General features: G+C 44.6%; 1 protein-coding gene across 1 annotated transcript in view; it reads left to right on the forward strand.

The window, feature by feature from the left end:
* Positions 1-22,102, forward strand: part of LOC147890101 (putative RNA-dependent RNA polymerase 1) — a 39,006-nt gene that overhangs the window by 11,454 nt on the left and 5,450 nt on the right. Inside the window, exon 3 of the mRNA XM_087390209.1 lies at positions 10,743-12,676. Coding sequence (XP_087246335.1) covers positions 10,743-12,676 — 1,934 coding nt within the window. The remainder of the gene's footprint in view (positions 1-10,742; positions 12,677-22,102) is intronic.

The following is a 22,102-nucleotide window of genomic DNA, read 5'->3' on the forward strand; positions in this document are numbered from 1 at the left end:
AGCAGACCAATATAGAAATCTGAAATCTCTCTCCCCATTCTCTTCCGGTAAGCGCTTGGCTATGGGCTGTGATCTATATAAAAAGGAAACACCTCTAATCCAAGCATTTGAGAATCAAAGCATGCAAGGGTACCCTCCAAAAAATTCCAATCTACTCTATCATATACTTTTTCAAAATCCAGGAGCATAATGGCAAGGCTCTGGCCACTTTGCATAGCCGAATTCGCAGCTTCCCAAAAGCAGAAAATGTTGTCAAATACACTTCCGCCATGCACGGAGCCTATTTGCGTATCGTGAATAAGATTTGGAAGAATGGGTTGCAAGCGTAGACTAATAATATCTTTGGCCAAAATCTTGTAGAATGTTCCCAACAAAGTGATGGGTCTCCATTTGGGAAATAAAGTTAATGCAACCTCCCTTTGGAATAATATGAATGAGACCCTCTGTAGGTGAGTCAAGCATACTACCAGAGTCCCAAACACCCTGCAAGGCTGAGGTAACATGGTCCAAATCATAAAGTAAGGCGTGAGCCCATCTAATCGAGGGCATCTCCACTTGTGAAGGGCAAGAAGAGCAGTCCTGGATTCTAGATTGTTCAAAGGGACATCAAGTAGATCTGTCATATGAGATATCACCAAAACCAAAATACTCTATAAAATCCTATGTTTTGCATCATCTCTAGTAGGTGAATCAAGATTTGTTGGAATGAAGGGAGGCATAGAACTCTATAGCATCTGCATAACAGCATTAGGATCTGTTTGCAAAACTCCATTTGGATCAATACACTCTCTCTATCTTGCTTTAGACCAAGAGTAGAGAAGAAGTGCTTATTGACTCTTTCTCCCCATCTGAGTCCAAAAGGAATCTTGTGAATGAAAGGCATAGTCTACTCTCTGATCTAGCAAAATCTGCAAGTGAGCCCTTGATTCAGCAAGGCGCTCCTGAATACAAGCATCCGTAGTTCCATCTGTCGATGTATGCATGAATAGGCATGTGTAAACTCCTGTTTGACCATGAGAACTGGAGAGAATGAGGTAGAGTGTGAAAAGCATCATCCATCCAAGCATCTCTCCCACCGTACTGGAATAAGAAGGCATCCCAAGCTACTCTTTCCAAAGAGTGAATGCCACCTTCGCTTCCCCCTTTTTTATCTAAAGACAACTCCACCATGTTGAAGTCTCCTTCAATAATCCAAGAATCTGTAATGGGGGACCAGGAGAGAAGTTCCAGAGAAGGACACGATCCCTTCTATTGTTTAGGGCATATAGGTTGAGGAGACGAACCTTATCAATCAACAAAAGAATCCACTGTGCTTTGGAGGGTATGATGATACTGTTTCCAACCACAAGGGGGAGGAATGAGTCTGAAACTGAAATACATGTTTCTCCCCTAGTGCCCAAAGCAAGTGACCAAAAAGTACGACCTGAAAGCAGTTTACCTGACTTTGAGTGATCTCTGTTATGAACTTGTTTGGTTTGAGAAGAATCTTTCTCTTTTTCTTTTTTTTCAAAAATATTACTTCATTAAGTATGAATGAAAACCGCGAGAGCAAGCTCTAATGCGGGAGTACATCATGCCATTCATGAGAAAAGAAGAATCTTTCTCATTACTCCCTTCGGCCTTTTTCTTGGCAGGTCCATTCTTCTCTAGGGCTATTGCTCAATCTAGCAACTCTTCATAAGTCTTGGTGGGGTTGATAATATTTGAAGACCGTAAGTCAATCTGAGTACAACCCATGATCAACCAAGCACGGAGTGACTTATCATCTAGTAGTCTTCTCAAAGGGCCCGTATTGTCAATACACAATTTTGAATAGATTTATTCTCTTTTTGCTTCAACTTACTGAGCTTCGTGCGGAGATCTTCCTCATTTATCTATTTTTTGAACCGCTTGTTATTGGAGCAATATGTGGCCGACTTGGCATAGCACATTGCTTGAGCTCTGCTATATTTTGTTGATGGGCTCATCTTCCACCAATTGGCTCCGCTGATGTGTCCCGCTCATAATTTGGAGGGTATGATGATACTGTTTCCAACCACAAGGGGGAGGAATGAGTCTGAAACTGAAATACATGTTTCTCCCCTAGTGCCCAAAGCAAGTGACCAAAAAGTACGACTTGAAAGCAGTTTACCTGACTTTGAGTGATCTCTGTTATGAACTTGTTTGGTTTGAGAAGAATCTTTCTCTTTTTCTTTTTTTTCAAAAATATTACTTCATTAAGTATGAATGAAAACCGCGAGAGCAAGCTCTAATGCGGGAGTACATCATGCCATTCATGAGAAAAGAAGAATCTTTCTCATTACTCCCTTCGGCCTTTTTCTTGGCAGGTCCATTCTTCTCTAGGGCTATTGCTCAATTTAGCAACTCTTCATAAGTCTTGGTGGGGTTGATAATATTTGAAGACCGTAAGTCAATCTGAGTACAACCCATGATCAACCAAGCACGGAGTGACTTATCATCTAGTAGTCTTCTCAAAGGGCCCGTATTGTCAATACACAATTTTGAATAGATTTATTCTCTTTTTGCTTCAACTCACTGAGCTTCGTGCGGAGATCTTCCTCATTTATCTATTTTTTGAACCGCTTGAGAAAATACATGGACATTTCTTACCAATTTGTGAAGTTACCAATTGGAAATTGGTCAAACTAACATTGTGTTGTCTTTGTTAAGGTATAAGGGATGTGATTCATGTACTCCTCCTTTGTCACAACACCATTTATACGGCACGCAGATGGCTATACAGGTCTTTATAATCAACACCTTTAAATTTTCTTTTACTTTAATAGTCGCTGGCTCAAGCACTAAGTCTACTGGATCAGGAACTACTAGCCTTGACCTTTGATCTGTGACCAACAGGGGCTAGTCGATGATGAACTTCTTGCTTTAGGCCTTCGTGTTGTCGGTGATGGTCTTCTTGCTTTGGGACTTCGTGGGGTTGGTGATGGACTTCTTGCTTTGGGCCTTCGTGCTCCAACCAGATTGCATGACTTATGCTGTCTTGTGCAGTTGGACTTCTTGATTTGTGCCTTCTTACTCCCCTTGGACTTAAATTCTTCTTACCCTAGCTGGGCTCTTTGATTTTGATTTGGGTCTTTGCATTCCACCTAGAATTTTTTATTTGTTCCTTATTGCTTGAACTCTGGTAGACTTAGGACTTTGTGGCTATGGTTGTGCTTCTCCAGCCCAACAGGACTCGGTGCTCTAGTTCTAATAGCTCGATGACCAATTGGAGCCGAGTATCCACACACTCCACGTCGGCAACTGTCGCTATGAACGTGGTCTCTGTATGCTCGCCTTGTTATTGGAGCAATACATGGCCGACTTGGCATAGCAAATTGCTTGAGCTCTGCTATATTTTGTTGATGGGCTCATCTTCCACCAATTGGCTCCGCTGATGTGTCCCGCTCATAATATGGTTTATGCTCCATCTCTATCTCATGAGCAGGTGTTCTTCTTAGGTCTGATTAGGCTCGTCTGGCATCTAGAATCGATTTTCGCCTTCCAAGTTGATCACCATTCTCGTATCTCGGCTGGTAGACAAATTCCTTGGACGACTCAAAATTCTTTGGATTAAACTTTTATAGTAATATATCAACCCAAGCAATTGCCATAGCATTGCCTGTTAGAATTAATAGCTACTCTCAATGTTTGTGCAATTGGTTCTATGGACTACGAAGCTCAATCCACTCAATTACCCACTCAAACTTTCATCACATCTATTCCTCCCAAACAAGCTTGACGGTCTTAATTTCTCACCCCTCCGTTGACGAGTGAACCCGTGATCGACACTAGGTGTGTGGACAGTGCACATCAGCAAGATGATCTCTCTTGCACTCATGTGGTTACTCATTGTGCAGTAGCTACACATTGCTCGAGATGTAGAATTAGACTTCAAAATCTATTAAGGGGTCTGTGTTGAATGGGCAAAACCATACGGAGACAGGTGATGAATGTGTGCCATGAATACAAGCATGTAAGAATGGGAAGATAACTTAGAGAAGCAAACAACTCTTGTATTAAGAATAGAGCCCATGGGATACAAACAACCATTGTAGACTCAATGCACAGACACGGTTGATGTTCAGCTCGGCTGAGGCTCCACTCACTCTGAAAGTAGCTAGACTCAACTTCCTCTAGCCTATGCAGCTCCTAACATGACAAGACTAGAGGTTATGGAGCAAGCCCATTATAACTTGGACTCATCCTCTAAGTACTTACTATAGACTCACGTGATTGAGATGTATCACCTTCCTAATTAAGACCTTGGAACTTGTTAGACCATTGTTGCTGATTGGGTTCTCTATGTTGGCCTTTTCTGTTAACTATGAGACGCTCCGTTCAGCTGGTCAGTTTCATCGGCGCTTTCATACATGGTCCACCCAAGCTGGCTATGGTAACCTGACCTGAACTTACCTGAGGCGGCCAATAACCTACAATGTGAGAGCTTGCAAAGGCCACCGTTTTGGCCACGATTCTTGAGCAGCAGCAACAATAGAGAGCCATCAAGGTTGTAAACACAAAATTCGGGGGATTCCACACAACTCCATCATTGCCATCAATGATGCTACTAGTTTCATGGCCTCAGAGCATGCCATTAAGGGTGCATGGTGCATAGGTCACGATCCCACTCATGATCAGCCTCTTGCCACTTGTTTTAGAGATACTTTGGCCCATCTTGCAGCATTATGAAACACAATGCTAGTGATCATCACGCTCAAATTCATATGGAAGAAGACCCTTAAAAGTATCCTCCTACAGTAGCGGGACAGTGGGATGCGGTTTAATATGGGCGTCTTTCTTGATAGTTCCCAAACACCAGTGATCCCGTTGGGATCTATGAGACTCGGAGCACCGAGGCCATGACCTGCATCGTTTTGAGCTGTAATATTGCCTTATGGTCAAATCCAAGAAATTTCTTGGAGTCATACACAGGACGAGATCTGAGATGGGATGAAGAAAAGATCCATTTGGAGTCATACACAGGACGAGATGTGGTTTTGTGTAGGGCAGAAGCATTTTTGACAATGTATTGTCATTCTAGGAAACTTCAGAGTGGGCTATGCAGACCGGCTAGAGGCTGGCCATTCTAACTTTAGAGTGGGCTATGTTGACCGGCCAGAGGCTGCTGGCCATTCTAGCTCTTGGATTTTGAGAAAGCTTATGACAGAGTAGATTGGGGCTTTCCAGAGGGCGCCCTTCTTCGTTTTGGTTTTACAGATGCATGGATAAGAGGTGTATTCTCCTTATACAGATCGGCCCACAGCCAAGTGATTATTGGTGGAGTAAGGGGAGAGAGTTTCTAGATCCAGATTGGTCCGTCAAGGATGCCTACTTGTCCCCTTCCTCTTTTTGTTTGAAGCTATGAATATCTACATTAGATCTTGAGCTGATATTTTTAGGTTGAAACTTCCATTGAGACGGGAAGAAGAGATCATGGATAGTGAAATGGTAGATGATACTGCCGTTTTTTTGGATGCCACTCTACAGATGCTCACATCTTTCAGGACAAACTTGGATTTATTATGCACAGCTGCGAGGGCACACACGAATGGCACAAATCCAATGGCTTTTGTGAAGGAACCAGGAACACATGAAGGAACTAAGAACAGGGAGAGAGATAGTCAATCACATGATGGAGACGGGATGAGGCACAATGCACAAGATTGAGATTGAGTGATTCATAAGCAAGTACAAGAGCCTCATTTATAGGCTGGGCAGTCTTATCTTCTCACACCCCTAACACTAGGAGGTGGCACTAATTGCTCACCTACTAGACACATTCACACCCACACAACTATAGGACACCCTAGGACTCTAGGAAACACTCACGCTTGACTTCATGTTCTAACTCCCCCCCATGAAGGAAAGGTGAGAGACTACTGGAATGGAACCAGGAACATAATATGACAATGACCGAATCTACTAATCTGTGCAATGTCAGAACTAGACATGGCTCCCATGCTAACTCAGAGGCTGAAGCTTGACCATGGTTCAAAGGTCGGACTGAGCACTACGTCCCAACATAACTCCGAGGCTCATGTCTTAGCATGGATGCATGACCAACTCAGAGGTCTAGGAGACCAATGCACCAACATCCTGGAACTCATATGCCAGGCCTGATAAAAAAGACCCATCAATGCCAATACATGGCTCCCACACATTCACACCCACACAACTGTAGGATGCCCTAGGACTCTAGGACACACTCACACTTGACTTCATGTTCTAACATTTTGGAGTAGTGACGAGGACACCCTAGATTGGGGTAATGACATAGGGTTCTTGGATTCAGAGGGGTGTCTCCGTCAGGTATTTGGGGTGCCAGGTTGGTTTGGGCATCTCTCCAACACAACAGTTTGCTCCGGTGTTGGAGAGTATAAGGAGAAATCTTCTTTTCTGGGGCTCTTCCAAGCTTGATCTACCCTCGAGAGTGGTGGTTAACTAGGTCCTATCAGCCACGGCTTGTTTTGGTTGCTCTTGTTGATGCCATTCTACCCATTGTATCACTCATCTTAAGAGATCGGTAAGTAATTTTATATGGAGTGGACTTGATGGCACATAAGATGTTACAACGAGGGTTGCTTGGGAGACTTTGACTCTCCCCACTTCAGAAGGGCGTCTAAATATAATAGATCTAGATTTATCATGCAGGGCCTTGCTGTGCAAGATGGTTGTGAGGGGGCTTATGCCTAGGCATGAGCCGTGGGAAGGACTTTTTCATTTGCAGCATACAGTCTTGCACACCTTCATCTGGAGGAGACTGAATGGATAGTACCAGATGGATCTTTTCTTCAGCCGTCTCAGATCTCCTTCTTCCCCTCTTATGGCTTCTATCTTAAAACATTGGGCCAGCTTCAGGAGTACTCTTCGGAGGGTTCCTCCTTCCTCTCGTGAAGAGATCGACATGCAGCCCATAATGTGGAACGAATAAGCATGGCAAACCACTTGGTGCTTCTCACTACATGCAGTGGTCTAGTTGGGAGAGGGGACCTCCCTTCACTGTGGGATCTTGGAAAGCTTTTAGAGGATAGGAAATCTCAGATGCTTAGTCATCTTAGAGGGAGTGCAGGGAGAATTCAGCAGATTGATGCAACATTGCTAGTGGATTGGGGGGAGACACATGACATGCCTATTACTTGTTCCACTTGGATGGCTGCTTTCACGAGTACGGGCATTCCATTTAAGTTTATCATGGATTTTCGAAACCACGGGGAAGGCATCCTTGTTGGGGACTTCAATGTGAGCATGGCTACCCCAACTTCAATGTGAGGATGGCTACACAATAGGTACCACTTATTGATTTTTGAGATGATTCTATTCTACTACATGATGTTGATTTGGATGAGGCAAGGATATCCTGGGTATATGCTATAAACAAGCAAGCCCCGATCAATTCATATGAGCACTCTTCCTTGCTTGAAATCCCCCCCTATTTTGCTCACTTATCACAAGGCTAATCAGGTCATTAGGTGATCTCATACAGCTACACATATAGAACATGGTCAACACCTAGAGAGCTTCTTGTGAAACTCTACTAGGCTGCCTCATGCATGGTCCAATTACAAGGGTCCAATTACAAGCCTTGGACCAAAATAACACTTGACCTAAAGAAGGTGAACATAGCTACCCCTCTCAAACCTTTTGTCACCCCATGAGGATGAACACTAATCTCCAACACAGATCGCAATAGAATGCACATGTGGCCTGCTCTAGATATGCCCTCAGCCTATCTAGTCTCAATTAGATAATCGTGTTGAAGAAATACACAACTACCCGATCGAGATCCTCAAGGAGTGGAGATGGTGGATCCATGTGTCGCCAGGTGGGTCGATGAAACCCTCCTTTGACCTTTGTAGAAGCGATTGGTCACTTGCGTGGCTTTTGGCCACGCAACAGCAGGGTGGGCGACCTTATCAGAAGCTAGGAGTCGTGGCGGTGGCTGCAACTAGTGGCGGTGTTAGGTAGCATGCATGGCAGTGATCCTCTACAAAAGATGTCGCAGCAGTTGGTTACATCTCTTTTTGTTGAAGGCTTCGAGCCTGTGTAGTTAGTCTTGCTCCTCGTGAGCTCTAGCAGCTGTTAGAAGAGTCTATAGGGTCCATAGTTTATGTAGTGTTGATCATTAGATCAATTGTAAGTTGTAAAGAAGCGAAGGAGTAGACGACGCGGTCAAAGAACATCTCTACATATACTTGCAGAAGCCTGCTTCTGAGCTCTTCTCAATCTGCAGAGGCTGTGAGCATGGATTCGACCAGGAAGGACAAGCATGGAGCTATCCTGGTAATGTTCAATGGAAAGAATTTCACATCGTGGCAATCGGCCACACGTCTACTTTTCATGCAAAAAGGATTGTGGCATTTGGTGGCCGGTACTAAAAAAAAGCCAAAAGAACGTTCCTCTGATGCCGATAAAATATCACTTTGGGAGCAGAGAGATGAGAAGGCAGTTGGCTTCATGGGAAGAGATCTTGGACCTGATTATTTTCATCATCTTGACATAAATAAGAGAGCTGCAGAAAATACTCTAGATACACTTTTCGGTGTTCGAATGAAGCATTCGAAGTCTAATTTAAAGCAAGACATGTTTGATCTTCAAATGGATGGATCAGAGACATTAGGGGCTCTCCTTAGACAGCTTAGTGATCTTGGAGCTCGGGTGGAGGACAAAGACAAGAAGGCGATCTTGTTGAGGAGTCGACCCACAGAGCAATATGGAGAAATAATTCTAATATTGCGTCTTAATGATGACCTCGATTTTCTTGATTGTGTGGCAATGCTTATGAGTGAAGAAAAGCGCAATTATGGTACATTGATCGACAACAAGGTATATGCTGTAACTGACAACAAAAAGAGGAGTCGTGATACTCGAAAGTGCCATTATTGTGGCAAGGAGGGCCATGTGGAGAAGTTCTTCTACACTAAGAGACATGATGAGCTAACAAAGCCGGATCAAGGAAAAGAGAAGGCCATGATTGTGGAAGATGCGAAAGAGGCATCCATATATGTAGAGGCTGAGTGAAGGATCAGGAATGGGCTTTTTGATTTAGGGAAGGCGACTCATGTTCGGGCTCTTTGTGAGTAGTCGGGCTCTTGTGAGCAGTTTTGCTCTTTGTGAAGCATTTCTGGATACTGGGCTCTTTGCGAGCATATTGAAGCTCTTTGTGAGTTTGCTATATTGGTTAGTTGTTCTTTGTGAGCATGTTGAAGTCTCCCCATTTTGGCCGAGGGGGGGAATGTTGGAGATTAGTGCTCATCCTCATGGGGCGACAAAAGGTTTGAGAGGGGTAGCTATGCTCACCTTCTTTAGGTCACGTGTTATTTCGGTCCAAGGCTTGTAATTGGACCATGCATGAGGCAGACTAGTGATTGGTCACTTGCATGGCTTTTGGCCACGTAACAGCAGGGTGGGCGACCTTACCAGAAGCTAGGAGTTGTGGCAGTGGCTGCAGCTAGTGGCGGTGTTAGGCAGCATGCATGGCGGTGATCCTCTACAAAAGATGTCGCAGCAGTTGGTTACATCTCTTTTTGTCAAAGGCTTCGAGCCTGTGTAGTGAGTCTTGCTCCTCGTGAGCTCTAGCAGCTGTTAGAAGAGTCTATAGGGTCCATAGTTTATGTAGTGTTGATCATTAGATCAATTGTAATGCCGACAAGCGCAGTAGGCGATGAGGCTTGGTCTTTTGTCAGTTTCGGTTTTTGAAATAAAGATTCTTTTGATCTATAATGAGCAGACTTCTGCGTGTTAGTTGCGCTGAGATTATTCAACTCGTTGTGTAGAATCTCTTATCTCTGTTGTTGTCTATTCTATCTTCATATCATATGTGAGAGGAGAAGAGATTGATAAAGTAGATCTTGAGAGCATAAAGGTTGTGCTTTGCATGACCTATCTGCTGTCTATTCAATTCCTAACAATCTACCGGAGGTTGAGTTAGAGGATCACTTCGCTTTCAGATGTCCTGTGTAAAATGAGATCCCAGGTCACCACCACTATCTACTCTCTCTAGCCTATTGGGTTACCTATTCAGAGATGATTAGTGATCTTCATTCATGAGGTTGTACAACATAGAGGCCAGCTACCAAGGACACAGAGATGAGATGGGGAGACCCAGCTAGACTCTACTCATAGAGTAATTAATGATTTTTTCCAATCAGATAGCATAGCATAGATCTTCCCTCCATGTTTGCCAGATTAGGGACACAAGTGACGGGGGTGACAGAGTCACTTGTTCGATAGAGCTACTATGAGGAGACCACCGCAGACCACACACGTTGATTGACATCAGCGCTCTATCAAGGGTTTAATCCCTCTGCAGCACTGATTCCCACCAGAGCCTTTTTCCGCTGAGACCTTCCCATCCATTCTTAGATGCCCAGTGGACCTGGTTCCTTAAACAGCATGCAAATTACCGTCACTCACCTTGCGGATCTATCTTTCTCCCATGGGTTCAGATGTCTAGTATTTGTATTCGTATTTGTCTTAGGTGCAGATGCCTGTTTCGTGGCTTTACCCATTCAGCTTATTGTATCTGGTTTTTTCAAGCCTTTGCCTTACTAGTTTTTGATTTGTGCTTCATCAATATCTTTCCTTGTTGCAATTAAGAATAAGTTCACCTATCTACTGACTTTGTGACAGACATTACATGCAGCATAAGATAATTAAACGGTGGGAAACAGATAGTAGGTTGCTGAGATGGTACTCAGATAGAAGACTGCTCCATTTAAATTTGACGGTATATCTTTTGACAGGTATGGCTTGCACCTAAAATTTTTGAGGCAGACTCCTATCCAGCAAGCTCTTATAGCTTACTTTATGAGGATACTGAGGTAGTGTGGGTTCGCACAACAGACTTCTCACCTGACTCTAGCATTGGGCAAACTTTTATCTATTGTGTTGAAATTCCGGAGACGTATATTGAAGCACTGGACTTGTTACTCTCTAAGCTTTCAGATTTTAAAGTAGAAATGTTCCCCCTGGAGGAACGTGCTCTGTCTATCAGAAAAGGGCTTTCTTACAGCAGCTCAGTGATTGTCCCAATATTATCTTCCCCTTATATCAAGAGGCTTCCTTTTGAGCTGGTTTTTTTACTGAATTCTCTGGTACAGCATGGATATCTTAGTGGGCCTAGCCTTGGGCAGGATTTCTTTCAGTGGCTTCAGCCTTCTACACGGATGCCTACAAAACACATATGCTACTTGCTGGATAGGTTAAGGAGAAGGAAAGATACATGCTATGAGCCTGAGAATTGGATAAAATCTGAGGTCCATAAGTTTCAACAAAGCATGCATAGGAGTAGATTGAGTGAGCATCGCTTGGATGATGGTCTTGTGTGGATTCGCAGAGTTTATGTCACTCCTACCAGAGCTTATTTCATGGGGCCAGAAGTTGATGTGTCAAATCGTGTGACACGGCACTTCATAGACAGTATTGACAATTTCCTGCGAGTAACTTTTGTAGAGGAGGATTATGACAACATTGCTTCAACTGCACTGGTTGTCCCCAAAAGTACTGTTCCAGGATCATCTGTGCAGAATGATCATACAAAAGTATACGAGCACATCCTTTCTCTATTGAACAGGGGTTTGACTATAGGAGAGAAAAGGTTTGAGTTTCTTGCCTTCTCTACAAGTCAGTTACGGGAAAACAGTGTCTGGATGTTTTCATCCGATAGGAGGATCTCCTCAGAAAGCATTCGTAACTGGATGGGGGATTTTTTAGAAATAAGAAATGTTGCAAAGTGTGCTGCTCGAATGGGACAATCGTTTTGTTCCTCCACCAAATCTCTGGATGTGCACCATTATGAAGTTCAAAAAATCCTTGATATTTGGGACAAAACACATACTTACTGCTTCTCCGATGGAATAGGAAAGATTTCTGTAAGCTTTGCCATTGAAGTGGCAAAAAAGTGCAGGTTAAGGAGGTTGTATGGAAGAGTACCTTCATTGTATCAAATAAGGTATGGTGGCTACAAAGGTGTTGTAGCAGTTGACAGAGATATTATTTACAAGCTCTCTTTACGGCCAAGCATGGACAAGTTTCCATCGACCCAAATAGGTCTGGACATTCTTAATTGGAGCCATTCAATCCCGTGTTACCTAAATCGCCAGATCATAACTCTCCTGTCAACTCTAGGTGTGCATGACACTGTTTTTGAGACAAAGCAGATGAAAGTGATGCAGAGGCTGGATCAGATGTTGAAAGATAGGGATGTTGCTGTTGACGTTTTACAGATGTTCTGTGGAGGTGAAAGTCACAAGGTAATGGTAGAAATGCTATCAGCAGGTTATGGCCCAAGCTCTGAGCCATTCCTAATGAGGATGCTGCATGCTTTCCGAGCAGTACAGCTTATGGATCTTCGCAAGAAGGCACGAGTTTTTACTCCAAAGGGTCGAATTTTGATGGGGTGTTTAGATGAAACAGCAGCATTGGACTATGGGGAAGTATTTGTTAGTGTTTCACCACCACCAGAAAATCTACATAAGGTCTTTGATGATGGTCTCGAAACAGTTTCCGTTGTTGGGGTGAATGGTATAACTCAAAATGTTTGTATTGTGAAGGGAAATGTAACTGTTACAAAGAACCCATGTGTCCATCCTGGTGACGTTCGTGTGTTAAGAGCTGTTGACGTCCCATGGCTGCATCATATGGTGGATTGTATTGTTTTTCCTCAGCGAGGTCCAAGGTGAGAATTTGCTGGGTTTCTCGTCTGAATTCTGCAATCAATATTTGGGTAAGCTAAACAAATGAATAATGGCCAAATGGACATTTTCCATTAGAGAGAGAGAGAGAGAGAGAGAGACCCTGAATAAAGCTAATTAAAGAAGCTTAAAATACAGCTGTAGGATAACTGTTTAAGTTTATGGAATTCTGTAAAAATCAAATCATTTAAGGCATTTTTTTGTAGTTATCAAAATCAACAGACAGCCTCCTACTTGCTTAGTGGGCATCTCAAAATAGGTGGATGAGATTACTTTGATTTTGGGTCATATAAGTTGGTAGATCTACAGGGTTGAGGTGGCACTTTCAGCCTCAACCTTGGTTGTTTTCCACCTCATTTTGAGGGGATTTATTTATCCTCATGGTTTCATGATGTATTCCGCTTTGAGCTTGCTTTCGCGGGTTTTTTCTCTTACTTAATAGTCTCTTTCTTTAAAAAAGAAAGGAACTAAGGTATCCATAAATGAGGCCATCTAGATTTGCTCCCCAATCCAAGGTGTCCTTCCGTATAAGACCTTCACAAGGGAGTAGTACAAGACCCTCTAGAGAAGAAAAAGGAAAAGGAATAATAGAACTTGGGTCCAGTGTTCATACCGGTGCCTAATGTAGCAAGCTATAGGCCTAAGAAATAAAGTCCTTCTCTCATGTTAAAGGCTGCTTTATTGCATGTTTCTATTTTCAAAAGCTTAAGGATGCACGTGTAATATCCTATCAAAACCCGTAGCTATGGATATTTTGATTTTATTGGAATGGAATCAATAGGGTAAGTTGCCGAGCATAATGTCATTGTGTTGTTTAACTTAGTGTCCACATTGATTCCAAGTTGAAAACCAGCCCATATGACTGTGCCTATACAGCTCGGATGGTGGATGGGAGTCCAACTGAGGTGTGAGACCAAAGGGTCACACAATTGGAACTATGCATCCAAGATTATGGAGCACGTTGGATCTTGAAATTACCACGCTTGTTCACGTAGATGTAGCACTTGGAATGGCGTGGCACTTGAAGAAGAACCCTGAGGTGGATTGGCAGAAGCACATCTACAAATTTGAATTTGATGGTGTGCTGTATATTCTTTGAGGCGACAAGGATCTTTCTTGGGTCCTTTGATCTTGGCTTTGAATGTTCAAAGGACTCTAGGCAAGTTTTATTTCTTTATTGTGCATCTATTGAGTCGTGCATGGATGCGCCAAATGATTTCTCGGCTACCCAAGATGGGGAGTTGTCCTCATTAGCCAATCAAATTCCCAATGAGTTTTTTAATTGTTTTAGAGATTTGGGTTACCTCCAGAAAGGAATGTTCAACATAAGAATGAAGTTATATAAAGGGCAAAACTTGCTAAGAATAGACCACCTTATAGGCTGAGCTTTATAGAAGCTGAGGCGCGTAGGCAACTAAAAGAATTCCAGGTCAACCCCTGGCTAGGCCTTGGTGGCAGCGCAATACAAAAAAAAAACTGAAAGAATTCCTCACACTGGGGTAAAGATGGTACCTTTGATTGTGTGTCCATTACTGAGGTTGAACAATGTTACTCTTAAGCACAAATATCCAATGGCAAGAATAGATTATCTATGCCTCCGCCCCCTCCTCGCCCTTTCATCAGCTGCTCTGCCTTCGGTCCCTCTCGGCCCTCATCCCGCCCTCTCTCCCCGTCAACTCCACCTTCTCCCTCCGTGCCTCCACTTCACCGCTTCCCCGCCTCCTTTCCGCATTCACCCAAAGGCATCCTCATGTGCATCTTGAAAGGCCAAAACCTGAAGAGGAACACCGCCTCTCATAAAAGCACCTGCCCAAGTGGAGCAAGTGAGTGGCATATCATCTGTGTCTACTCAATCCGCTGGAAGGGCTGCCTCAATGTGCAAGATCTTCCCCTGCAATCCCTCTGAGATGTCCTGTCAACTGAGATTTGGTCTCCTCTGGAAGCTTGCGGAAAGCTTTCCATGACCCCAATGATGAGGCGGGTCCCCTCTCCCACCTGGACCATTGCATGTAGAGTGAAGCACCAAGTGGTCTACCAAGATCATCCAATATACTGTCCTTCCATATGAGATGTCATGTCAACTGAGATTTGGTCTCCTCTGGAAGCCTGCGGAAAGCTTTCCATGACCCCAATGATGAGGCGGGTCCCCTCTCCTACCTAGACCACTGCATGTAGAGTGAAGCACCAAGTGGTCTACCAAGATCATCCAATATACTGTCATTCCATATGATCGGTTGCCTATCAATCTCTTCACAAGAGGAAGGGGGAATCCTCCGAAGAGTGCTCCTGAAACGAGCCCATGCTTTCAGGATGGCAACCATGAGAGGGGACGAAGGAGACCTGAGGTGTACTGTGGTGAAAATCCACCTAATACTGCCCATCCAGTCTCCTCCTAAAGAAGGTGTGCACATCTGTATGCTGCTAATAAAAAATGCTGCCCTGGCATAAGTTCCCGCACCACCATCTTGCAGAGTAAAGCTCTGCACTGTAAATCTGGATCAATAATATTGAGACCCCCTTCTTGTGTAGGGAGGATGAGGGTCTTCCAAGCCACCCTGGCTAACATATCTGTTGTGTCATCAAGCCCACTCCAAAGAAAATTTCTCATCGTTCTCCTGAGCTGAGTGATGCAATCCCTAGAACGGCACCAGCATGATTAAACAAACCAGGCCGTGCCCAAGAGGATCTGGTTGACCACCACAACTCTAGAGGCAAGATCCAGCTTGGCTGAGCTCCAAAAAAGGAGCTTCCTCCTGATGCTCTCTAACACGGGAGCAAACTACTGCGTGGAAGAAATATCCAAGCCGACTTGGCAGCCCAAATACCTGACTGGCACACTCCTCTGAACCCAAGTGAATCCTATGTCAAGCCCCCAAACTGGAGTGTCCTCGTCATTGATCCAAAAGCCATTGGATTTATACCAATTTATCTGTGCCCCCGCCACCAAGCAAAATACATTCAATGCTGTCCTGAAAGAAGTAAGCGTCTGTGGTTTGGCATCCAAGTAAACTGCTGTGTCATCTGCCAACTCACTGTTGAGTAGCTTCTCTTCCCTTCTGATGGGAAGTCTCAGCCCAAAGATGTAAGCTTGAGATCTAATATAGATACTCATAGCTTCAGCCACGAACAAAAAAAGAAAAGGAGCGAGGGGGCATCCCCGACGGACTGATCTGGAAATCTGAAAATTCTCACCCCTTACCCCACCAATAAGTACCTGGCTGTGGGCTGATCTGTACAAAGAGGAAACACCTATGATCCAAGCATCTGTAAAGCCAAAACGTAGAAGGGTGCCCTCCAAAAAACCCCAATCTACTCTGTCATAAGCTTTCTCAAAATCCAAGAGTAGAATGGCTAGATTCTGGCCGCTCTGTATGGCCCACTCTGAAGCTTCCCAAAAGGAGAAAATGTTATAAAAAATGCTTCTGCCATGCACAAAGCCCGTCTGAGTGTCATGAATAAGATTTGGGAGAAGGGACTGCAATCGAAGGCTGATTGCTTTGGCCAGAATCTTGTAACATGCCCCCAAAAGTGTGATAGGCCTCCACTGGGACACTAAATTTCTGCAACCTCCTTTCAGGATAAGGTGTATGAGACCCTCTGTAAGCGACCCGGGCATCTCGCTCGAGTTCCAAATTCTCTGCAGGGCCGATGTAATGTAGTTTCCAATCATATTCCAAAATGCAATGAAGAAAGAAGGGGTGAGGCCATCCGAACCAGGGCACTTGCCCTTGTGAAGGGCTAAAAGTGCAGTTCTAAACTCTGTGTTGGTGCAAGGTGCATCAAGCAAAACATGCATATCCAGTTTCACCAACAAAGGGATGCTTTGCCAAATAACGTGTCTAGCATCCTCTCTATCCTGTGTGTCAGGATTTGCAGTAAGAAGGGCGGCATAAAAATCTAAAGCTATGCGCATGACGTCATCTGGATCTGTCTGTAAAACCCCATGTGAGTCAATAAGCTGGGATACACTCTCTCTACTATGTCTAGGGCAAAGAGTAGAGAAAAAGTGTTTATTGACTCTGCTACCCATCTGACTCCCGTGCATGAAAGGCATACTCTGCTCTTTGATCAATCAATATCTGCTGATGAACCCTTGCTGCAGCAAGGCGCTCCTGAATCCAAGCATCTGAAGGCCATTTCTACTCTTTCCTCTACAAAGCTGCCAACTGCTGGCGAACACCAATCTCACGTCTGAGAATATCTCGTCTCTTGGTACAAGCAACTGACTGGTAGAAGTCGCTAATACCAGAAAGGACAGTAGCTACATGTGATGGAGATGGCTGCCCACCTTGGACATGAGAAACCCATATCTGCAGGGCTGCCTCTGTAAGGTTCTCCTCTATGTACAAGGCATCTAGAATCCTGATGCTGGCAGACCGGCCTCTCAAGTGAGGCTCTGAGATAGCCAGCACAATAGGAAAGTGGTCTGAAGTGGAAACCCCAGCAACAATGCATACTGATCCACCTTTGTCTAGTGCCCAATCATCTACATAGAATCTGTCAATGCGTGCATGAATAGGCATCTGCAGCCTCCTATTCGACCAAGAGAATAGGAGGGACTGTGGCTGAATAAGAAAGGCATCGTCCAACCAAGTATCTCTGCCACAGTAGTGAAAAAGAAGGCATTTCAAGTTGCTGTCTCCAAAGAGTGAAGTCCTTCTCTACCCCCTTTTTTGTCTGACGGTAACTCAACCATGTTAAAGTCACCTCCAATCACCCATGAATCCACAATGGGAGCCTAGGAGAGCAAATACTTCCACATAATGACACGTTCCCCTCTAATGTTGGAGCCATACAGGTTAAGGACACCAAACTTACGCCCTCCAATTGCCTCCCCTAGTGCCCAAGGCAGGCGACCAAAAAGTATGGCCAGAAAGCAACTTGCCTGACTTGGTACAATCTCTAGAATCCAGTTTGTGCTCCTGAATAAATAAGATATCAATGGAGCCCCTAATAACACTTAGATGAAGCTGAGGTACTAAAGGAGCGTTTAGTCGATGAGGAGCACTCTGGCGAATAGGAGCTGTACCACCACTCTGAGGAGGACCGCCTTGTCGAGGTCAAGGAGCAGGTGCTAGACCTGTACCACCCCCCTGTCGAGGCCGAGAAGCACTCCCCTGTCGAGGCTGTTGGGTGGTAGTTGTACCAGAGGGCTTCTTGGGCCTTTTCTTCTTCCTGGGGCAATCCTTGGCAAAGTGTCCAATGGTCCTGCATATCCTGCACTCTCTACTCTCTGGCGAAAAAAGGAACCATCCGGGTGCTGGATCATGACATGGTCCATCGTGAGGTTGGGATCCTTACAGAGGACCCTAACTCTAGGTACGCCAAAGCCTTGGTTGCCTTTGCTATAGTCAATGGCAATCCAAGCATAGTTACCAGCCGAAACGGAAACGGAAGAAACGGAGTTTCCGGGCCCCGTCGAAACGGAAACGGAAGAAACGGCAATATGATACAATTTATGTATAAAATTTTATTTTTTATACATAATATAATTATCAATAGAGTGCAAATCATACATAATACAAATTACAATTATCTATACTTGAAGGCTGAAGCTTCAGCCTTCAAGCATCAATGCATCATTCATGCCTCTGTGATTCTAAATTCTTGAATGATGCTTCAATAATCTGAAATCAACATGTATTATGAGTCATGACTAACAAGTTTGGCATTACAAGAATCTGAAATTTAGAAGTTTGAAGTACTTTAAAGTTTAAACTTAGCACACAAGTTGAAACTTGAAACTTGAAAGTATCCAATGTCCAGACTCCATAGATGATACACCCATGGATGATATCAAAAAAGCAGCAGGACTACTGTCATCCATGGACTCCTCGTCATCGTCATCCTCTGCGTCCTCAGATAAGCTTGAGGCATCTGTGTCACTGTCTGAAGAAGAATCATCAACATCAGGATCAGGACCATCGGGTGCAACTGAAGTACTAGCACCATCTCCAGATGGTTGAGTGTATGATCGTGTGTGGTATGCTGGTGCTGACAGCTCCTCATACAACATGGTGTATATGTCTAGCTCCTCCTGTGGGATATCTGGTATGGCCTTCATCTTCTCCACGTCCACCTTGTCTACATTCACTTGGCGAGGTTCGGGGCAGCCGGCGGTGAACTCAAGGAGACGGAGGTTGCAATGACAAAACACCAACCGCTCCAATTGAGCCGTGCTCAATCTGTTCCTCTTCTTTGTGTGAAAGAGGGCCCAAGTGCTCCAGTTCCTCTCACAAGGACCGGAACTGCAGTCCTGTGAGAGAACACGTATAGCAAGGCGTTTCTGCCATAAGCCAATTAAGCCGAGATAAGTATCAGGAACTTGATAACTTTAAACATATTTGTAGTAGATAAAACTTCAAATTACTTATAACGACTAAGCTCTAACTAGTGGCGTTGGAACTTGTCCAGCCTAGTCGTAGGTGGACCAAAGGAGAGACTGTGATTGCGGAACAATAGAAGTTCATCCTCCATTCTTCGTTGCATCTCCAAGTCACCACCCGTCCAATTTTGTAGATACTATTGCATCCCCTCCTCCAACTCGTCATTCTCATATTGCTCTTGACTGCGCCAGAGCAGATGCAATACATGTGCCACCGCATGGATTGGGCGGTGGAACCAATTCCACCGCTTATTCCATATAGCACGGATGGACTCAACCCTAAATCATGCCACAAGAAATTAGAATGCATTATGCATGCAAAATTCATAGACTATAGATAATAGTACATACATAATATATATCTGAAAATTCCAGGCTTCTTGATACCAAATTGCCATTTAGTAACTGCAATAATTATACATATTACAAAAGTAAAAAGTCTTACTTATCAGGCGATAGGGAAGTGTTTCTGTTGAGGGCCTCTCCAATCTTGTCCATAAACTCATACAAGAGCCCTAATGTGCTTCCCTCCATGTCCGTGATGCGAAGCACCGTGTAGATAGGATTAATCGATTTGATTAATGCCTCCGCCTGATTCCACCAAGACTCATCCATGATCATGCGAAAAAATTTGATAGACTTTGCTTGGCCTCTATTATCCCAATCTCCCCACTCCCGAGACACAACCGTGCGCAACAAGCCCTGGCGCACTCGCACAAGCCTCTCCACCACTATGAACATGTAAGCAAACCTTGTGGCTGGAGGTTTGAATAGCTCAAGGTCACTGTAAGCCCGATAGATGCTGAGGACTTTGGGTCTCTTCGTGACAAACTTCACGATACTGCGGGCTGTGGAGAAGATGGCATCAATCCAAGGTATCTTCCCTAGGTCCTCGATCAAAAGATCAAGGCAATGTGAGGCACAGGGTGTCCACACAATCTTAGGGAACCCATCTTCTAACATGGCACCCATTGACACACAATTGCTGCCATTATCTGTCACCACCTGCACCACATGCTCAACACCTATCTCCATAATGGCTGCCCGTAAATGCTCCCAAATATACAGCCTTGTAATCACTGTACCTGCAGTGGAAGCGTCTATGGCTCTCAAGAACATGGTTCCCTTGCAAGAAGACACTAAAATATTGTACACATTCCTCTTGCGTGCATCTGACCATCCATCGCATAAGAGTGTGCATCCATATTTTTTCCAAGTCTCTTTTAAGGGCTTCATTTGGTCTTCCACACATTCCCTCTCTCTTCTTAGCTCTCTTGCCTCATATGTAGGCCCTTCCCATTCATACCCAATGCGGCTTACGGCTCTCATGGCCTTCCTCCATCGTGTAGTCTTCGCGACATGAAAGGGTATTGCACACTGTATGAAGAGCTTTGTGAGCTCACTAGTGGTCTCCTTCACTGCTTGCTTTTGCAAGCGTGCTTGAATGCTAGACCTTTGCAGTGATCCTCTTTTCCCCGCACTAGCATCCACACTAATTGATCCATGTGGCAAGGGTGTTCTCCTGGCACTAGGACCCGCGCTCGATGTAGTTGATGCCCCTCTACTTCTCTTTGTAGAATCCAATGTGCTGGCATCATCCAATGGCTCAGTGTCAGCAGCCTCTTCTTCATCTTGCAGCCCTTGTCCTCCACTTTTTGCAGCCAAGGCTGCCATACGCACACGCTTCCATTCTGTTAGGCCACCTTTCACTGGAGTAGGCACAAACTCACAAGGTCCTACATCCTTGCTGGGAACACCTGCTAGATGGTCTTTCACCCGTGTGACAGACCCCGTTTTGCTTATGCCGCAATAGTTGCATCTCCACTTCTTGGAGCCACCGCCTCCTTTATAACTATCCAGGAGGGAGACATGGACCCAATAAGCATCTCTCGGCATTGAGGAGGATGGAGAGGTGAGAAGGAGGATGGAGAGGTCACAAGTGAGAAAGGATGGGAGGTAGACCGTAGAAGGAGGATGGAGAGATAGAGGTAAAAGAGGATGGAGAGGTGGAAGGAGCTTGGAGGATCAGAGGTAGAAGTGAAGGAGGATGGAGAGGAGGAGGATGGAGAGGTAGAAGGTAAGATTAAAGAGAGGATGGAGAGAAGAAGGATGGAGGGATGGAGTCTGGAGAGCAGGCTGCCAAGCTGCAACTTGCAGGATGGAGAAGATGGAGCAAAGGATGAAAAGGATGGAGAGAGAAGGATGGAGGTCCAAGAGCAAAGGATGGAGGGATGGAGAGAGCTTAGAGAAGGTGGAGAGAGCAGCAAGGATGCACAAGAGGAGTGGAACGGACGGGAGGCGGCGAAAGATGAAGAGAGGCGGGGTTTAGGGCAAAAGCAGGGTTTACAAAACGGTGTTTCTTGACGAAACGCCGTTTCCGTTTCGTCATTTCCGTTTCTGCCCACGAAACGGGCGTTTCGTGCAACTATGAATCCAGGGAGGGGTGGGATCTCAGCAACCGCGTTGAAATGCTCCCCAATAACAGAAAGAAGTCGATGGTAAACCTGGGGAAGCCCAGGAAATCTGATGAAGAGCGAAAAGATTTCCTTATCTGCCTCCACTGGGTCGAACCCAATATCGAAGGTGTCAAAGAAGATCTTCTGGTGTCCCAGGTGTAAAAACTCAGCTGTGAGCACAGTGCTCACAGCCTCTAGAGTGTCAAAAACAACCTGGAAAAAACCTCGTCCCAAAAGACGAAGTCGTGGAGTGAGGTCTGGGGGGAGAGCCGCAAACATCCAGTCTCTGGCTTGGGATCTGGAAGGGTGAGACCCGAATATGCGTGCAAGCAACGTGGTAGAGCATTCCTTAGACTCTAGGACTTTCAAACTCTACACAAACTCATTCTAATTAAGAAGTATGGCCATTTTATCTAAAACTTGAGAAATAGCTTGGAATTTTAGTGTCAAATTAACCTGAAAACTTTAGCTAGAAGTCAAAGTAATAGGTGCAAGTTCCAATCCATAATAATTCTAAGTCTTTTTCAGCATATAAGATATTATGGAAAATAATCAAAACCCCAAATACC

Source organism: Dipteris shenzhenensis, chromosome 19 (assembly GCF_047967505.1).
Source record: "Dipteris shenzhenensis isolate YYH24624 ecotype China chromosome 19, Dip_SZ_1.0, whole genome shotgun sequence".
In the NCBI taxonomy this organism is placed as follows: domain Eukaryota; kingdom Viridiplantae; phylum Streptophyta; class Polypodiopsida; order Gleicheniales; family Dipteridaceae; genus Dipteris; species Dipteris shenzhenensis.